Source organism: Carcharhinus amblyrhynchos, chromosome 4 (assembly GCF_965287045.1).
Source record: "Carcharhinus amblyrhynchos chromosome 4, sCarAmb.v2.hapA, whole genome shotgun sequence".
Taxonomy (NCBI): Eukaryota; Metazoa; Chordata; class Chondrichthyes; order Carcharhiniformes; family Carcharhinidae; genus Carcharhinus; species Carcharhinus amblyrhynchos.
Genome location: NC_137327.1, coordinates 101,457,887 through 101,477,709, shown reverse-complemented (window position 1 = coordinate 101,477,709; position 19,823 = coordinate 101,457,887). Strand labels below are relative to the sequence as shown.

Genomic DNA, 19,823 nt, shown 5'->3' with positions numbered 1-19,823 from the left:
AGTTGACATGCAGGTTGAAAACAATTTGCATTTTTCTAGCTCCCATTCCTCCATAAACTTCAGTATCCTGTCCAATACCAAGTCCAGCTTGCCCATGATCCCTGACCTTGCTACCTTAGTGTATGAGATACTCCTCACTGAATGTCTAAGAATACATTATTCTGAGTTTTTATTTCAACAGTTGGAAGAAACTCGTACATTCCATGTATATCATTCTTCTATACATATTCCAATTTTGCATCACATTCTCCAACAGTCTACAACAAATACATTATGGATTGTAATAATAGACATCTCTAACCAACAAAAATCTTGATGCTTGTTGGGCAGAGAATTATCATGTGCAAGACAAAGTGAAATTCAATACTGTGATTCAAACAAAAGGTCTATTCGAAGGTGTTCTGTGTTCCATGCATAAAAGGACAAAGTGGATATAAGGAAGTTTTCAAACTATCTGTATCCTATTACCAGAGATTTCTGCAAGCAGTAGGAAAATTAAGCCTATTCTTTATCTTTGTGTCAAGGCAAATTTATTATTGACCTCGATCATTTTTATTTTACTTAACAAGAAAGGAAATAAAGCAAGCAGGTAGTAGCCCTCCCCTACGCGCCCACACCATGTCTATAAAATGCTGTCAGAATTACAACACAGAATCAGTTTGTTCAGTTTAACCAGTTTGTATTGGTGTTTCTGCTCTATATAAGCTATAGTCTTAATTCACATGTTCATTCTGTTCCCATCTTCAAATATCCTCCTTTCCTTCAACAACCTGTCTAGCCTATTCCTACCAGGAATAAACATGGTCTCTGCTTCAGTCAATAACTTCTTGTAGTATATTTCTCACTTCACAAAGGTCTACGTATCGACATTTTTCCTGCTGTCCTAAATCTTTTAAATTTAATCTTATATTGATGAGCCCCCAATTTCAAAAGAAACTTGTTTCACTTTACTGTTTCATCCCCTCATAATTTTAAACACACCTACCAAATTATCCTATTATCTTTTCTACTTCACTGAACAATCCCAGTTTACAAGTAGAAATACTTCCCAGATCCTCAGCAATTTTTGCTCCATTACAGACTGATAGCATCCAAAATTGAAAAGTCAGGAACACATCTTATGAAATATAAAAATGTAATTTCAGTCCAATAATTTTAGTATGGAACCAGTCACATTTCTCAGGTATAAGAATGTGCGGTTACAAACTATTTTACGAACGGCAACGGAACTAACCATTCCACAGGAAGCAGCGAGAGGCACTCACCATTTCCAAAGCTAAGGCTACAAACAAAGGACTTAATGACAGGGAGGATCATGATTCTCAGTCTTTATTACTCTACTGGGCAGTAATACAACAAGCTGCTCTATGGGTTAATATTTATTTTTTTCAGAATATCCTTTGACTGACTGGACACAATTTGGACAAACACAGAGATCAAATCAATGGAAAGCTGCAACAATTTTGGACCCGATTTGAGGCTGATTTTAATTCTAAGTGAGTTAAGTAGGGACCATGCATATTTTTAACTTTAGTTAACGAACCAATCATTCTATGAAATGAAGCCATTAATAACAGAAATTGTACATATTGTATTCAGTTTTAAAATTCAGTTTAGGTTGGACAGTAAGCCCTCATTTAAAGTTGCAGCTTTAAGTGAAATGAATTTAAGCAAAGCAGATTTTCCCATCACACCCTATGTAAAAGTTGTAGTTAGGCTATATAAAATCTTTCTCATCAGAAAAAATATACATTCTGTATGTTATACTTTACATTGCTAAATTCTTATGTTGGTATACAAAATAACGTTTAAAATAAAAGAAAAATTACAAAACAAATATGCTCACTCTTTCTATTTACTTCCTGCTTGCTGCTAACCCTACTCACTAAACCGCCCACTCATTGCTTTTCCTGTTTGCTGCTCCTCTGGCTCAAAAATAATGCCAATTGGCTCACATAATTCAAAATGGCACGACTTTAAAATGAAGCGCGCGATGCTACACCATAATCACAGATCTACTAGTTGACTGACTTTAAAATGCAATGACCTAAAATGGGACAACTTAAAAATGGTGATTTACTGGCTCAAATGTTTCAACCAGCTTCAGAGCTGGTGAATCTGACTCTGATCAGGGAGAAAACTACCCCCAGCTGGATTCATTTAAAACGTCCAGCGTTCCAATCCACATAGAAGTCCCCAGGACCCGACAGGAACTTGAAGGAGACTACTGTTGGAATTGTAGGGGCCCTGGCAGATATATTTAAAATGTCAGTATCCACGGGTGAGGTGCTGGATGATTGGAGGATAGCTCATGTTGTTCCGTTGTTTAAAAAAGGCTCAAAAGGTAAGCTGGGAAATTTTCGGCCAGTGAGCTTGACATCAGTAGTAGGTAAATTACTGGAAGGAGTACTAAGAGATAGGATCTACACATACTTGGATAGACAGGGACTTATTAAGGAGAATCAACATGGCTTTGTGCGTGGTGGGTCATGTTTGACCAATCTATTAGAGTTTTTTGAGAAGGTTCCCAGGAAGGTAGATGAAGGGAAGGCAGTGGATGGTGTCTACATGGACTTCAGTAAAGCCTTTGACAAGATCCCGCATGGGAGGCTAGTTAGGAAGGTTCAGTCGCTAGGTATACATGGCGAGGTAGTAAATTGTATGAGATATTGGCTCAATGGAAGAAGCCAGTGAGTGGTAGTGGAGGATTGCTTCTCTGAATGGAGGCCTGCGACTAGTGGTGTGCCACAGAGATCAGTGCTGGGTCCATTGTTGTTTGTCATCTGTATCAATGATCTGGATGATAATGTGGTAAATTGGATCAACAAATTTGCTGATGATACAAAGATTGGAGGTGTAGTGGACAGTGAGGAAGGTTTCAAAGCTTGCAGAGGGATTTGGACCAGCTAGAAAAATGGGCTGAAAAATGGCACTTGGAATTTAATGCAGACAAGTGTGAGGTATTGTACTTTGGAAGGATAAACCAAGGTAGAACATACATGGTAAATGTTAGGACACTGAAAACAGAGATCTGGGAATACAGATACATAATTCCCTAAAAGTGGTGTCACAGATAGATAGGGTCGTGAAGAGTCCTTTTGGAACATTGGCCTTTATAAATCAAAGTATTGAGTATAAAAGTTGGAATGTTAAGGTGAGGTTATATAAGATGTTGGTGAGGCCGAATTTAGAGTATTGTGTGCAGTTTTGGTCACCTAATTACAGGAAGGATATTAATAAGGTTGAAAGAGTGCAGAGGAGGTTTACAAGGATGTTGCTGGGACTTGAGAAACTGAGTTTCAGAGAAAGGTTGAATGGAATAGGTCTTTATTCCCTGGAGCGTAGAAGAATGAGAGGAGATTTGATGGAGGTGTATAAAATTATGATGGGTGTTGATAGAATGAATGCAAGCAAGCTTTTTCCACTGAGGCTAGGGGCGAAAAAAACTAGAGGACATGAGTTAAGGGTGAAAGAGGAAAACTTTAAAAGGGAATATTGGGGGGAGGGGGTCTTCACACAAAGAGTGGTGGGAGTGTGGAATAAGCTGCCAGATGAAGTGGTAAATGTGGGCTCACTTTTAACATTTAAGAAAAACTTGGATAGGTATATGGATGAGAGGAGTGTGGAGGGATATGGTCCAGGTGCAGGTCAGTGGGACTAGGCAGAGAAATGGTTCGGCACAGCCAAGAAAGGCCAAAAGGCCTGTTTCTGTGCTGTAGTGCTCTATGGTTCTAATTCTCTCGATGTAGGAATCCACACAAGAGAGCAGCAAAGAGAACAGCAAAGATGGCATGACACCTTTTTACAGCACCAGCTGCCATATGTCTGTGTGAATATTAGTGAATGGATGAATGAATAGATGGGCAAGGTAAATGGATAGGGTGGAAGGTGGGTGATGGTGAGGGTTGGATGGATCTGGTATAATCAGGTCAGGAATGGTTGTCAGGTTGAATCAGTGCTTAAAGGAATTGGGTAGTTAGCTGTTGGGGCTCGATAGGTTGGATCAAGAATTGGGCACTTTAGAAGGGAGTCAGCAGGGGGAGAAGCATTGTATCAGTGTGCTGGGAGACCGAAGGATGGGGAAGAAAGGAATACTGTGAAGTCTGAGTGGTAATGTCACTGGACTAATAATCCAGAGGACCAGACCAATGCCTTTGGGTACATGGGTTTGAATCACACCGCAGCAACTGTGGGATTTTAGATTTAGTTAATACATCTGGAATTAAAAAGCTTGCCTTGGTAATAATGACCATGAAATCATTGTCAATTGTTATTAAAACCATCTGGTTCATTAAAACCTGCTGTCCCTCTGACTCCAGATCCACAGTGAAATTCCAAAAAAGGACTGAAACTGGACAGAACACCTGACATTGACCCAGGCACCAGAAATGACAAGAGCAAAATGAGGCATTTTGACCCTGAAAAGTTCTCCTTACTCATTTCTGGGATCTTGTACCAAAATAGGGAGAGCTGTCTCACAAAATGATCAAGCAACAGGCCTGATAAAGTCATACTCACAGTATCATATCTTGCGATAACATCCCTGACAGCACCATTGCCATCCCTGGGTACGTCCTGTCCCACCACAGGACAGCAAACCCATCAAAGGTGATGGCACAGTGGTATACAGTCAGGAGGGAGTGGTTCTGGGAGTTCTGAACATTAACTCTGGATCCCACGATGTTTCATGACATCAGTTCCAACATAGGCAAAGATACCTCCTGCTTCTACCTCAGCCCCCAGATCCCAGTAGGTGAATCACGCTCCTCCATATTGAACACCATTTGGAGGAAGCACTGGGCATAACAAAAATATGCTCGGGGTGAGGGGACATCAATGTCCATCGCTAAGAGTGGCTCCTTAGTGCCACCACTGACCAAGCTGAGTCCTAAAGAACATAACTGCTAGACTGGTGGTGAACAGGTGGTGAGGGAACCAACACAACTTGAATTTGTCCTCATCAATTTACCTGTCGCAGATGCATCTGCCTATGACCACCACACAGTCCCTGAGGATAGCCTCCATCATGTGACACCATCACCGTGTTAACAGGATAGAATTTGAACAGATTTAGCAGCTCCAAACTAGGCATCCATGAGACACTGCGAGCCATCAGCAGCATAATCCGTAACCTCATGGCCTGGCATATAACTCACTCTACCATTATTGCCAAACCAGGAATCAATGAAGCATGCAGGAGGGCATGTCAAAGGCAGGATTTGTCATTCCAAAAAAATGAGGTGGCCGATCAGATGAAGCTACAAGACAGGATGACTTGTGTGCCAAACAACATGCAATAAAAAAAATGCAAAGTGATCCTACAATAGATCGTAGCTAAGCTCTGTAGTCCTGCAACATCCAGTTGTGAATGATGGTGGACAATTAAGCAACTAACTGATGGAGTAGGCACCTCAAATAATCTTCATCAGTGATGGGGACCTCAGCACATCAATGCAACAAAGAGGTCTAAAGCATTTGCAGCCATCTTTCACCAGAATGGCTGAGTGGATGATCCATCTTGGCCACTTCCTGAAGTCCCCAGCATTACAGATGCCGTCTTCAGCCAATTCGATTCACGGCTGAAGACATCAGGTACTGCAAAAGCTGTGGTCCCTGCAATGTCCTAACTATGTAAAGGGTTGTTGGTTTTCACACACAAATTAAAGAAACACATAACAGGTTTTATTGAAAAGCTTTCTCTGCTCTGCATCAAGTACAAACTGAAAGTAAATCAGCACCCTAATGACATCACAATCAAATGATGTGATCAGCTCTTGAAGCAACCTGCAATCTTTTAAAAATATACAACAGGCCTCCTGACAACAATCCAGCAATAGCACTGATGGCTTGTGCTCCAGAACAAGCCACCCCCTTATCCAAGCTGTCCCAATGCAGCTATGACACTGGTTGGCATCTATCCAGTAATATGGAAAATTGCTCTGTTAGATCCTGCTCACAAAAAGCAGGAAAAATCCTACCCAGCTAATTACCGCCCCATCAGCCTACCCTTAATCATTAGAAAAACAATGGAAAGTGTTGGCAGTGCTATCAAGCAGCAGATACTGATTAATAATCTGGTCAAAGAAACTCTGTATGGGTTCTGTCAGGACCACACAGCTCCTTCATTATACCTTAGTCCAAACATGGACAAAGAAACTGAACTCCAGGAGCGTGAAACATCACCTCAGGAGGTTCAGGAGCACTGTTCTCTGCTACATTTGCAGAAGATGAAGTCAGTGAGCTGAGAAAATGTAGAACTTGTCTGGCAACTTCAGATCCAGTTTGCATAATGCAGCGAGTCTTTGGGTATTCGACCATCATCATCCGATGACTACGGCTGAACAAATGCAGACACAAGTCAGTTTAGCAATGAATATATGCTGATGGAATTAGCATGCTCCTAGGCCTCTTGAGTTGGTAACCCTATCCTGCCAAGAGGTGCCAGGGATCTGTCTGAGATAGGCAAGTTGGAAACTGTTCAGCTTTTCCCCCTGCTTAGCATGTGTTGTCACTGTAGACAATTGCACGAATTACATAAATTTGGTATGGTGATCTTGGGCAAGTTCCTATCGAGGCACATTTCCTTATTCATATTTGAATAACAGGAGAGCCCTGGTAGACCCATTGTGTCAGCCTCTTCCTACTCTACCAAACTCATTTCCTCTTACCTTAATTCTCTCTCCTCTTGTCCAGCCCCTTCCCACCTATATCTGCAATTCCTCTGATGCCCTTTACCACATCAACATCTTCCAGTTCCCTGGCCCAAACCACCTCCTCCACACCATGGATATCCAATCCCTCTGCAACTCCATTCCTCACCAGGTTAGTCTCAAAGCCCTTCATTTCTTCCTTGAACAAATGTCTGAACTATCCCCATCCACCACCACTCTCCTCTGTCTGGCTGAACTCTCAACAATTTCTCCTTTAACTTGTATCACTTCCTCCAAATAATGGCACAGTAGCACAGTGGTTAACATTGTTACTTCACAGCTCCTGGGCCTGGGTTTGATTCCTGGTTTGGGTCACTGTCTGTGTGGAGTTTGTACATTCTTCTCGTGTCTGCGTGGATTTCCTCTGGATGCTCTGGTTTCCTCCCACAGTCCAAAGATGTGCAGGTTAGGTTGATTGGCCACGCTAAAGTTGCCCTTAGTGTCCTGAGATGCACAGAGGGATTAGCGAGTAAATACGTAGGCCTATGGGGTATGGTCTGTGTGGTATTATGGTAGGTGCAGACTTGATAGGCCAAATGGCCTCTATCTGCGCTGTAGGGTTTCTATGAATTCTATGAAATAAAAAATTTAGCTATGGGCACCTGCATGGGTTCAAGTTATGCCTGCCTTCTTATGGGTTATGTGGAACATTCCCCATTCCAGTCCTATTCCAGCACCCTCCCACAACTCTTTTATTGGTACATCAGAATTATTTTAGTACCGCTTCACGCTCTTGTCTGGACCTGGAAACAATGTATCAATTTTGCTTCCAATTTACACCCCTTATCACCTTCATATGGTTCATCTCTGACACTTCTCTTCCCTTCCTTGACCTGTCCGTCTCCATTTCTGGCAATAAACTGTCCACTAGTATCCATTACAAACAGACTCCCACAACTACTTTGACTACAGCTCTTCACACCCCACATCCTGTAAGGACTCCATCCCATTCCTCAGTTCCTTTGTCTCCACCACATCGGTTCTGATGATGCTACTTGCCAAAATAGCACTGCCGATATGTCTTCCTTCTTTCTCAATCATGGTTTCCTACTCACTGCGGCTAAGAGCCCTGTCAAACCCATCCCCCTAGCCACTGCTCTCACCTCTGTCTTCTCTCTCCTACAAGCAGGATAGAGTCCCCCTTATCTTCACTTTTCACCCCACCAATCCCTGTATTCAAAGGATCATCCTCCACCATTTCTCCCAACTCCAGCATGATGCCCCTACCCAACACACCTTCCCCTCACCCCAACCCCGTCAGCATTCAGCAGGGACCATTCTCTCCAGGACATCTGGTCCATTCCTCCATGCACTTCACATGCACCTCCTTCAATCTGGCCTATTGCATTTGCTGCTCCCAATGCGGTCTACTTTACATCGGAGAGACCAAATGCAGACTGGGTGGCTGCTTTGCTGAACACCTTTGGTTTGTCTGCAAGCAGGATCCAGACTTTCCCGTTGCTTGCCACTTCAACACACCAGCCTGCTCTCCTGTCCGCGTTGCCTTTTGCGATGTCCAACACAAACTGGAAGAACAGCACCTCATATTCCGAATGGGCGCTTTACAGCCTTTCAGACTGAACATTGAGTTCAACAGCTTCTCTTCCCAACTCCACCCCGTTTCCATTTATTTTGCTTCATTTTGTTTCACATCATTCATCCACTTTATCATCCTTCTTTCTCACTTCCTTTTTACCACTTCCCCATTCCAGCTCCCTTTCTTCCCCTCAACCTTTCAGTGCAATTGCCATAATCCCCAGGCAGTCCCTTAATCATCTGTACCTCTGTTCTGACATTCACACATTTTAATCACTTAATGGACTCTTATCACCTTCTCAACCTTCAGTATCACTTATATTCCCTTTGTCCTATTCTTGTCAACCCCCCTCACCCCCCCCCCCCCCCCCCAGCCCCCGCCCCCCTCCCCACCCACCACCCCCATCCCCCCCCCCACCCCCCCACCCCCTCACCCCCCACCCCCCCCCCCCCCCACCCCCACCCCCCCCACCACCCCCCCACCCCCCACCCCCCCCCACCCCCCCCCACCCCCCCCACCCACCCCCCCCCCCCACCCCCCCCTCTCACCCCCCCCCCACCCCCCACCCCCCACCCCCCCCCCACCCCCCCCCCACCCCCCCCCCCACCCCCACCCCCCCCCACCCCCCCACCCCCCCCTCACCCCCCCCCACCCCCCCCCCCCCCACCCCCCCCACACCCCCCTCTCACCCCCCCACCCCCCCCCACCCCCACCCCCCCCACCCCCCCCCCCTCACCCCCCCCCACCCCCCCCTCTCCCCCCCACCCCCCCCCACCACCCCCCCCCCCCCCACCACCCCCCACCTCACCCCCCCCACCCCCACCCCCCACCCCCCCCCACCCCCCCCACCTCACCCCCCCCACCCCCCACCCCCCCCCCACCACCCCCACCCCCCCCCCACCCCCCACCCCCCCCCCACCTCACCCCCCCCCCCTCCCCCTCACCCCCCCCTCCCCCTCACCCCCCCCTCCCCCTCACCCCCACCCCCTCCCCACCCCCTCCCTCACCCCCACCCCCTCCCCCTCACCCCCCCCCCCCCACCCCCCCCACCCCCTCCCCCCTCCCCCCCCACCCCCCCACCCCCCCTCACCCCCCCCACCCCCTCACCCCCCCCTCACCTCCCCCTCCCCCCCCCCTCCCCTCACCCCCCCCCCCTCCCCCCCCCCACCCCCTCACCCCCTCCCTCCCCCCACCCCCTCACCCCCTCCCTCCCCCCCCACCCCCCTCCCTCCCCCTCCCCCCCCCACCCCCTCACCCCCTCCCTCCCCCCACCCCCTCACCCCCTCCCTCCCCCCCCCACCCCCTCCCTCCCCCCCCACCCCCTCACCCCCTCCCTCCCCCCCCCCACCCCCTCCCTCCCCCCCCACCCCCTCCCTCCCCCCCCACCCCCTCCCTCCCCCCCCCACCCCCTCCCTCCCCCCCCCACCCCCCTCACCCCCTCACCCCCTCCCTCCCCCCACCCCCCTCCCTCCCCCCCCCACCCCCTCACCCCCTCACCCCCTCCCTCCCTCCCCCCCCCCACCCCCTCCTCCCCCCCCCACCCCCTCCCTCCCCCCCCCACCCCCTCACCCCCTCCCTCCCCCCCCCACCCCCTCACCCCCTCCCTCCCCCCCCCACCCCCTCACCCCCACCCCCTCACCCCCTCCCTCCCCCCCCCACCCCCCTCCCTCCCCCCCCCACCCCCTCACCCCCACCCCCTCACCCCCTCCCTCCCCCCCCCACCCCCTCCCTCCCCCCCCCACCCCCTCACCCCCACCCCCTCACCCCCTCCCTCCCCCCCCCACCCCCTCCCTCCCCCCCCCACCCCCTCACCCCCACCCCCCCACCCCCATTGTATAAATCTCCGGATTCTCTTTGTTCTTAACTTTGACGAAGGGTCAAAATGTTGGCTCTATTCCCTTCCCGCAGATGCTGTCTGACTTGATGAGATTTTCCACATCTACATCTTTTGCAATTCATGCGTAGATTTTGGCATTGCCGGTGATTGTGAAACCAAAATATTTGAAGCTATCAACAACCTTCATGGGCAGCATAATGGTACAGTGGAATGATTGCTGCCTCACAGCACTAGGGACTTGGGTTCAATTGCAGCCTTGGGTGATAGTCTGTGCGGAGTTTGCATGTTCTCCGTGTCCTCTGGGTGCTCCAGGTACCTCCCACAGTCTAAAGATGTATAGGTTAGGTGATTTCTCCTTGACATGAAATGTTGGTATGGCATCATTGGCACAAAACTATTCCCCAATGACAACTTGTTGCACTTTAACTTGAAACTCACATTGTTGAATAGCTTTCTAGTCAGTTCTGTTACACAAGTAGACATCCTCTCTAGATGTACCTGCCTTTGTCTCATGTCATTTAATAACTTTGTAGCTTAACTCTTGGAGTCCAGATATAATTTGCTGCAGTCCAAGAGTTAAGCTACAAATCTTACAATATCTTGGAGTCCAAATATAAGTCTACCTATAAACTCCTTCTAAGATCAATATATCCTTTGTAACAGGTGTTGCTCAAAACTGAATACAATAGCTCAGTTGTGGTTTAACCACAGTTTCGCAAACCTTTAACTCTGGCATTTACCCAACAAAGTGGAAGATTGCTGTGGTAAGTCCTGTCCACAAAAAGCAGGACAAACCTAATCCGGCCAATTACCATCTCATTAGCCTCTTCACAATCGTTAGCAAGGTAATGGAAATCTTGTCAGCAATGCCAGTGTGTTACTTATACAGAAATTAGCTGAAATTAGCAAACTGATGGTCAGTTTGGATCCTACCAGGGTCGCACAGCTCCTGATCTCATTAAAGCATTGGGCGAAACACTGACAAAATAACTGAACTCAAGAGGGGAGGTGAGAATGACTTCCTGGCACGGTGGCACAGTGATTAGTATTGTTGCTTCACAATAGGGACCCGGGTTCGATTCGCAACTTGCGTGACAGAATCACAGAATCCTTACAATACAGAAACAGGCCATTCAGCCCATCAAGTCTGTACCAACCACAATCCCACCCAAGCCCTATTCCCATAACCCCACATATTTACTCTGCTAATCCAACTGTCTGTGTGGAGTTTGCACATTCTTCCCACATATGCATGGGTTTCCTCCAGGTGCTCCGGTTTCCTCCCAAGATGTGTTAGGTTGATTAGCCATGTTAAATTGCCCCTCAGTGTCCCATAGATGTGTTGTGTCTGAAGATGTGTTAGGTTGATTAGCCATGTTAAATTGCCCCTTAGTGTCCCATATGCGTAGGTTAGAAGGATTAGTGTGGTAAATATGTTGGGTTATGGGTATAGGGCCTAAGTGGGATTGTTGTCGCTACAGACTCAATGGGCTGAGTGGCCTCCATTGCACTGTAGGAATTCTATGATTCTAAAATCAAGGCAGTACTTGACTGACTGTGGCATCAAGGAGCCCCTGTCAAATTGAAGTCAGTGGGAATCAGATGGAAAAAATTGCTCAGATTAGAGTCGCGTCCAGCACAAAGAAAGATGGTTGATGTTGTTGGAGGCTAATCACCTCAGTTCCAGGATATTATTGCAGGAGTTCCTCAGGATAGTGCCCCAGGCCCAACCATCTTTGGCTACTTCATTGATGACCTACCCTCCATCATAATGCTGAAGTCTGGATGTTCACTGATTAATGCACAATATTCATTCATAACTCCTCAGATGCTGGAGTAGTCCCTGCCAATATGCAGCAAGACGTGGACTACATTCAGGCTTGGGTTGATAAATGTCAATAAAAATTCATGTCAGGCAACAACCATCTCCAACAAGAGATCTGACTAGCTCCCCTTGACGTTCAATGGCAGTACCATTACTAAATACCCTCTATTTCCTTTGGGGAAAGGGGTTACCATTGACCAGAAACTGAACCAACTATATAAATACTGTGACTACCAAAACAGGTCACAGGCCGGGAATTCTGAGGTGAGTAACTCACCTCCTAACTCTCCAAAGTTGTCCACCATTTACAAATCAGGAGGTGTGATGGAATACTATCCAAATGGCTGGCTCCAACAGCTTTCAAGAAGCTAAACACCATCCAAAATAAGGAAGCCCATTTGTTCATACCCTATCCACCAACTTAACATTCACTCACTCCACCACCAATGCACAGTGACAACAGTGTGTATAATCTACAAGATGCACTGCAGCAACTCACCAAAGTTCCTCAGGTAGTACCTTTCAATCCTCTGACTTCTACCAACTAGAAGAACAAGGGCAGGAGATACACAGAAACACGACAACCTTCAAGTTCCCTGTGGAACTATAATGCCAGTCCTTCACTGTTGCAGGATCAAATTCCTGGAACTCCCTTCCTAGTAGTGTATCTTGCACCAGGTAGATTTCAGCTGTTCAGGAAAGTGCCTCATTACCATATTCTTTGGGGCATTTAGGGATGAGCAACATCCACTTCCAACAAGATGGTGAATTGAAAGGGCAAAGAATTTTTTAAAAGTGTTACTTTTAACCTTGTTGTATTCTCACCCTCTGAGTAGAAAGTCCAGCATTTCATTGGTCTTTTTGATTATTTTTCATGCTTGTTCATAATATTATATTCTGTTTTATGGGATTCCTAATTCTAATTGGACTACACTACTTACAGCTTTTCACCATTTAAAAAATACCCTGACCTGTCCTTTTAAAACCTCACTTATTTATATTGAAATGTGTATGCCATTGTTTTGCCTAGTTGTTGCCTATAATGCCACCCATCCTGTATCATGTGCAAATTTAGATATGCAGCTCTGTATTTTACCAACTAACTTATCGATAAATAGTGAATACTTGAGGCCCCGAAATAAATTCCTATGGGACTTCAACTTTAGCAACAATCTCCTATGGGACACTTCATTAAATATTTTCTGTAAGTTCCCATAAATAACATTCACAGACATTTTCCTGTTCAAAATCAACTCTTCAAAAAATTCAGTCAGATTTTCCAGGTATAATCTACCCTTTACTGATCCATATAGCTGAAAATTTGCAAGATGTTCAGTCAAGCCTATTCTTATTATAATAATTTCCCAATAATAATTGTGTGACTAACTGGTCTATAATTCCTGGGTTTCTTCTCTCAACCTTACTTAAACAGCAAAATGACATGCATTTTCCCAATCTAAAAGGGGCAGTTCCTGAATTGAGGGAAATTTGAACAATTGTAGTTAGGGCGTTCACTGGATTCCAATGAAACACTGTAGCAGGCCTAGGACAGAAATGTGGACATGACAGCAAGATGGTGAATTGAAAGGGCAAGCAACCGGAAGGTTCGGGGTCATGCTTACAAACTAAGTGAAGCTGTTCTGTAAAGCAGTCTGCATTTCCTCACCCCAAATGTACAGAAGACTACATTGGGAACAGCAAATACAGTAGATCGAATTGAAAAAAAGTGCGACTGAACCACTGCTTCATCTGAAAGAAGCGTTTGGGGCCTTCCACAGTGAGGAAGGAGATAACCTCCTGCAATTGAACGGCAAGGTGTTAAGGAGTGGTATTATGCAAGGAACAGCCCCTACAGAATGCTAACAGGGTAGGTAAGGAGAAGTTGCGTTTGGTAGTAACATCATGCTGAGGTTGGCATAAACGACAGAAAATGATCCATTGAATGCAAAGCTGGTAGGGTGAAAAGTAAGGATGCAGGGAATCTTACCACTGTTCTGGGAGAGAGGGAAAAGGGTGAGGGCCCTGTCAACCAGTGCTGGGGAAGAACCTTGACTCAAGAAAAAGAAGATACGTCAGAAGCACTAATGTGGAAGGTAACATCATGGGAACAAATGCAGAGAACAGCCAAGTGTTTATCTGGTTTGAATTTGAAATAAAAGCTTAGCAGTTACAAGTTAACTGTTCTCTACTGCATTCTCCAAGGCAGTGCCTCTAACATTCTGTCTCCACTTGCCAACTAATCAGCACTCTTCTTATGCAGTATAAATTGTTGTTCACTTTACTGATGGTATATTTTGTGTAGGTGTCCTGAAGAGTTCAAGATTAAAAGTATATAAGTTATTCAGCAATATATTGTACCTGTTGGATGGGATCACTTTCTGAAAATCCTCACTGTCTCTTTCACCTGGTTCTCCTCACTCAGTACATTAAATGGTCACCCCAAACTTGTTTTGAGCTTTCAATTTTCCACAAGGTGTGACCCAGATCTGAGCAAACAGTCCAGTCTCCAACTTGCTCTCTAGCTCAATGACCGTAAGCCTGAGAAATCTGAGGCAGAGACATCGACTGCATGTTTTCACTCAGGAAGTCGCACTATCCACTAACTCCTATACACTGCAGTCTAGACACACAGACTGCACTGCCATATCTCAGCCTTTATTTATAGATAAAAATATATACTTTTTATAGTTTTAAAGTTAAAACACAAATCACTAAAAACACAAACCAATAAACTAAATACTTAATTAATTTACATGCAACATTCCACACTCGTGCTCATTATAACATCACCTTTTGAGCTTTTCTCTCCACTTGTCTGGTGTTTGTTGCTCTGCTGCTTCTGGTGGCTCGTGCGCTGTTTATATCTGCTGCTTGGACAAGCTCTTGAGGCTGGACTCCCCCAGCTGAAAGGATACTATTGGAAACATGATCCATCCCATTCACATCGCAATCTGTACTTACACTCCATGTTGCAACAGAAATCTTTTTACTTTTATGCACCTTTTGAGCCTCAGCCAAGTTAAAACAGTTCTGTCAGCTTCCAGGCAATTGCCGAAACATGGTGGACCATTGCACTTTAAAAAAATTTGAGGAGGAGAAATTAGCTCACGTTGCGGTCGCCACTATGCAGATTTACATTCAAGTCCTGGGATTGAGCACACAGACTATTACCTGTACTGATTTCAATGAAGAACACTACAGTGCTATGCAAGTAAGTTTCTTCTCCCTAAATGTTAAGACTAAATTTTAGGCCGACTACTTACCAAATGTTAAACTTCCCACTCTGTTTACAATGCACTAATGTTGCAATCTATGATTATGTTCAATGCTGTAACCGTAAGACAATTTCACTGGTGTAATTAAATTGCAAATATGCATACCTAAAATGCTTGGTTGTACATTTTGACTGTTAAAGAAATCGTATAATTGCTTCAAATGAGATGAGGTGGCTAGTAACTCAGAACAGACTTGTCAAATAAACTTGTGGCCTTCCTCTTCCTTGTAGTTCCATATTACAGAACAGTCAGTTACTCACTAAGAAGGCAGAAAGATTGCCAAAACCTTTGTAGATTTTCATCTCATAAAACAAAGACTGACAATAAATTCTAAAATTTACAACCCCAAAATAAATTTTACAATGCAGGAATGGTGTTTAACTTCATACTGTTTATTTTGACACATTCCATCAACAAATCCAAAAAAAAAGTATAACTTGCAATGGTGTTTCTCCTGATGAAACACAATAGTCACTTTTTTAGGAGCGGTAGGACATCAAAAAAAGAATAATTACTGACATATTCTTGTCCTTCTTTGCAGCCAGTGAAAATAATACTATTGCAACCCTGGAAGCAGACTGTCCATTCTTTCTTGACATTGGTCAGAGTCTGTAGAAAAAAGTGGAAAGAGTTCCATTTCTATTCAAAAAGTATGGTTTCACTGAGAACTGAAAATAAATAAATTTTACTTTTTTCCCTCAACCATGATGATGTGATAACCAAATTTAGTTTTGACAGGGGGGTCAGTGTAAATGGGTTTGTCTGTGGTACTGTTGGACAGAGCAAAAGCAGCTTCCTGAAAGGGTCCCACCATTGAACCTCTGGTCATCCAACCCAGATCGCCCTAAAAGGGAAAACAATCACTTTCAATTTGTTTGAAAAGCATAGAAAGAAAACATTTATAAACTGTTTGTGTACATGTGCATCTGTAAACTAATTGTGTTCAAGTCTTGGACGCAGCAGTCACACAAACAACTTTTAACTGAACTGTACTTGTTGGCTGAATATTACACAGAATATTAAGTCATGGTCTGGGCTGTAATAAATGGTTTGAGTGAAACTCCACAACAAGGAGCAGTATTTGCAAGGGTTTGTGTGTCAGCTTTCACAACAGGTTTTGAATAGAGTGCTACTGCATTTGTTCAACAAGTTTAATGCATTATCCTAACAGAAGTCACCACTGATTAGGAATTGGGAAAATATGACAGCACAGCTGATCTAGACAAATTTGTAGGATAACCCTGAATGATAATATTTCAGCAAATAAATCCAGTCAAATAAAGGCATCCTTCAGTTCTTCACTCAAAGAATGTGAATTTCACTAACCTGATCAAAACATGGAATACAATGACTGTACATTCTGATAAACTAAGCAGTTTGTAGTGAATACATATCTGTTCCTGCAATGGCAGTGTGAACACCGCCAGCCCTGTCCCAAGGTAATGATGTAGTGAATCCAGACATCTATACTTCAATCAACAAGTCAATGCTGAAATGTTTGCAGAATATTTTTATCATGAAATCATATAGTTCAACAAAGGAAGCAATGAAAAGCAGACAAAAATTGGAGTCATATCGCATTTACTAACAAACAATTGCAGTATTACCACTGGAAATCAGATGCAGTATGGTCATTATTTCCACATGGTTTCAGTTACTACTTACCCCTTGCCTGGCTTTGTCTTCACTGTACTGGCTAGCCACTTCATTAAATTTCATGCCAGATTTCAACTTCTCCATAGCTTCCATGATTTTACTGTGTTTTTCACAGAGAATGTGCCTCACCTGCAACAGTATTCAGGATGAATGCTGTCAGATAGGTACTGTTCATCAGGATTTTTTGAAACATGCTTGAAACTTTAAACAAAAAAATAAATGAAACCAGAACTTCTTTGATGGGATAGTGCTCAAATCCTGGAGTGGGGCTTGAGTATACAAACATTGACTCAGGGGTGACAGTAAGATTGGATCAAACAAAATTGTTAGCAAGATGCAGAAAAATATAAAAGAATCTTCTCCATCTCATTTCCCATTGTGACCACTCTACTTTGTGTGACCATTAAGTCACAGAGGTATGTAGTTTTCTGTGGGCTTTGTTCAACATTTTCGACATCAGCATAGCTGTTCCAATTAAATAATACAATAGTAAAGAATTGTAATTTACAACTTCAGTTGCAATTTCCATCGTAAACTACTTTCATACTAATTCACTACATTATTAAGTACCTCAATATAATCTACTCCTGATCCTTCAAATTTGTTCTTGCATTCGAAATTTTGAATTATCTAGTAGTTTGAATTAAGCAACATAAATAACAGAGAAATGTGGAATTTAGTGGTTCCAGATTGAAATTATTAGGTATTTCCATTAAAAGCTGTCTTCATAATACAATAATGTAAGATGATGCTTGTATTCATATGAGCTTTCACATTAAAGGACTTTACATGATAGTACGTAAATCACTTTTTGTAAAACTATTTTGTAGTCAAACAGAGGAACTACTCTGCCAAAAACACCCATATTAATTACTTTTTAAATTGGTACTGATTGATACTGGTCTTTGCCTGGGTATCAAGGCAGTTTTCCCCTCTTCCTCATGTTTAAAAAAGATTGGATCTTTAACGTTCATTTGAACCACCATGAAAAGCAGGTTTGAATTATGTCTGAATCAACCTCTTCCAATGCTGGGATTTCCTCAGTACTGCACTGAAATATTAGCCTAGGTTATACATTTACTCCTGATGTGGCTTTTGACCAATAACTTATAACTCAAAGGTAAGCATATTATCAAAGAAGCTAGCTGATACACTTATCGCTTACCTTCACTGCGTTACCTCCTTTGGACCCTTTATCTTTCTTATCAGTATTATCACCACCAGCTGCGCCACCTTAAATATACAAAATGGAACATGTTTCTTTGTCTTCAAAGCAAATGCATCGGTAACTCATAATTCACAGGGATTCAGCCGATGGCTGCATGAGCTAGAGTTACATCTTGTTTTTTGAATTTTTACTATCATTGAGCTACAGTTTGATTCCTCAAAGACTAAGTCTACTTCAACAACTGAAAAATGCCTCATTGTTTTGATGTCCATGGATATAAGTGCTTGGCATTGGGATACCTTTTGCATTGTGAGAATGGAAATAAAAAGTTAGAGACACAAAATCAGGCTATTATTCAAGTCTTTCAACAAAGCTGTAAAGGTAAACTTTCACAAAGCCTGGAAGGAGAATTCAAGAGGGCAGTTAAGAATTATTTCACTTAATTCAAGCAAAATGTCCCATTGATATAATAAAGAAGCATTGCATGGGTTATTTTGAATTATTATGTGAGTATAAGCAGTAGTGATTGAATTAAGTGAACCTGAGCATTACTGTTGTGTTCCCTTGTTGTGAAATAAAGCACTTAAGTTATTTATATTTGGCAAGATGCTTCCTGAGTTTACCTTCAAAAACACTGGGTCAAGACAAATGCAAAATATGTGAATGTCCAGTTGAAAGTGGTAAAGGGTATCGACATTACAACCTGTACTACACTGTGATGCAAGTAGATATTGACACGTACGAGTTTACTCCAGCATTTAAGGGACATGAGGTCCATTTACAGAAGTGACCGACATCACTGGACCTGCGAAGTATGTTTTATACTGGGGACTGTTCTGTGAATGTTCTGAGTCCTATTATATACTCTTTGAATGGTGATATACTCTTCTTCACGAGTAAGCATAGTGAGTGTGACTAGGCAACTTGCCTGCAAGAGTCCACAAAACCGAACACCCCATTTTAACCCAATGGGATTTTACAGCCTTGTTTGATCTGAAACCGTAAAATCCACCCGAGGTCAACGGACTTTCCCATTGTCTGTCCCTCGCCCATTCCGATTCCCGTGGCAGGGCGGTAAAATTTCGGCCCATATGTGGATTGTCTGACTGAGTGCACAGAAGTCATACCTTGCCCTGGTTTTCCCCCTCCTAAATCCAAGGGCACTTGAGCTAATCAAATTAGCCACAACTCTACAAAGTCAGGGCACGGAAGAAACCTGCAAATTCATAAATACATAATCACTGCTTGGTTAGCATACTGGCTGCTGAAAAACAGCAACCATGCTGTCACTTGGACTACGGGTCCTAGAGCAACTAAGTCAGCCCGTGTACTCACAACTAACAAGAATTATATAAATGTCACCAGGCACTGCTGTTTCATCTAGGCCCACGTTTAAATCCACCCTCAATTGCGTACATTTGTTGATCAATCTCGTCTCCCTTTTATTACTCAATATCCACCTCTCTATTTTACATGAGGAGCACGCTAATATAAGTGGGTGGGGGTGTAGAACAACAAATGACCATTTTCAATATATATTTTCACAAGGGATTAACTTGAATCCGAGTACTGATGCGATTAGACAAACTTTAAGGCAAACACACCTTTCCCACTCTTCGATTTCCCTTTGGGAGGCATGTTGACCTGGAGAGAGAGACAGAGACAGCAGCCACCTCACAGAGTGCCCGCAGAACACAAGCTGCCAAGTAACCAGACGGACGATTCAATTAATACCCAGTCAGATTGCGGTATGGAGCTTTTCACCTTGTGTAGCGGAAGAACTGTGGAAATAGGGGGTCGGGGTGGGGGGTGGTA

At 44.2% G+C, this 19,823-nt stretch overlaps 1 protein-coding gene across 1 annotated transcript; it reads right to left on the bottom strand.

The window, feature by feature from the left end:
• Positions 1 to 15,559: 15,559 nt before the first annotated feature.
• Positions 15,560 to 19,800, bottom strand: pin4 (protein (peptidylprolyl cis/trans isomerase) NIMA-interacting, 4 (parvulin)). Its single transcript, XM_080187694.1, has 4 exons — positions 19,613 to 19,800; positions 18,006 to 18,073; positions 16,850 to 16,969; positions 15,560 to 16,028 (listed from the first exon to the last, which is right to left on the bottom strand). The coding sequence occupies exons 1-4, from the start codon at positions 19,644 to 19,646 to the stop codon at positions 15,870 to 15,872; spliced, it is 381 nt and encodes a 126-aa protein (XP_080043820.1). The 5' UTR covers positions 19,647 to 19,800; the 3' UTR covers positions 15,560 to 15,869.
• Between the last annotated feature and the right edge of the window lie 23 nt (positions 19,801 to 19,823).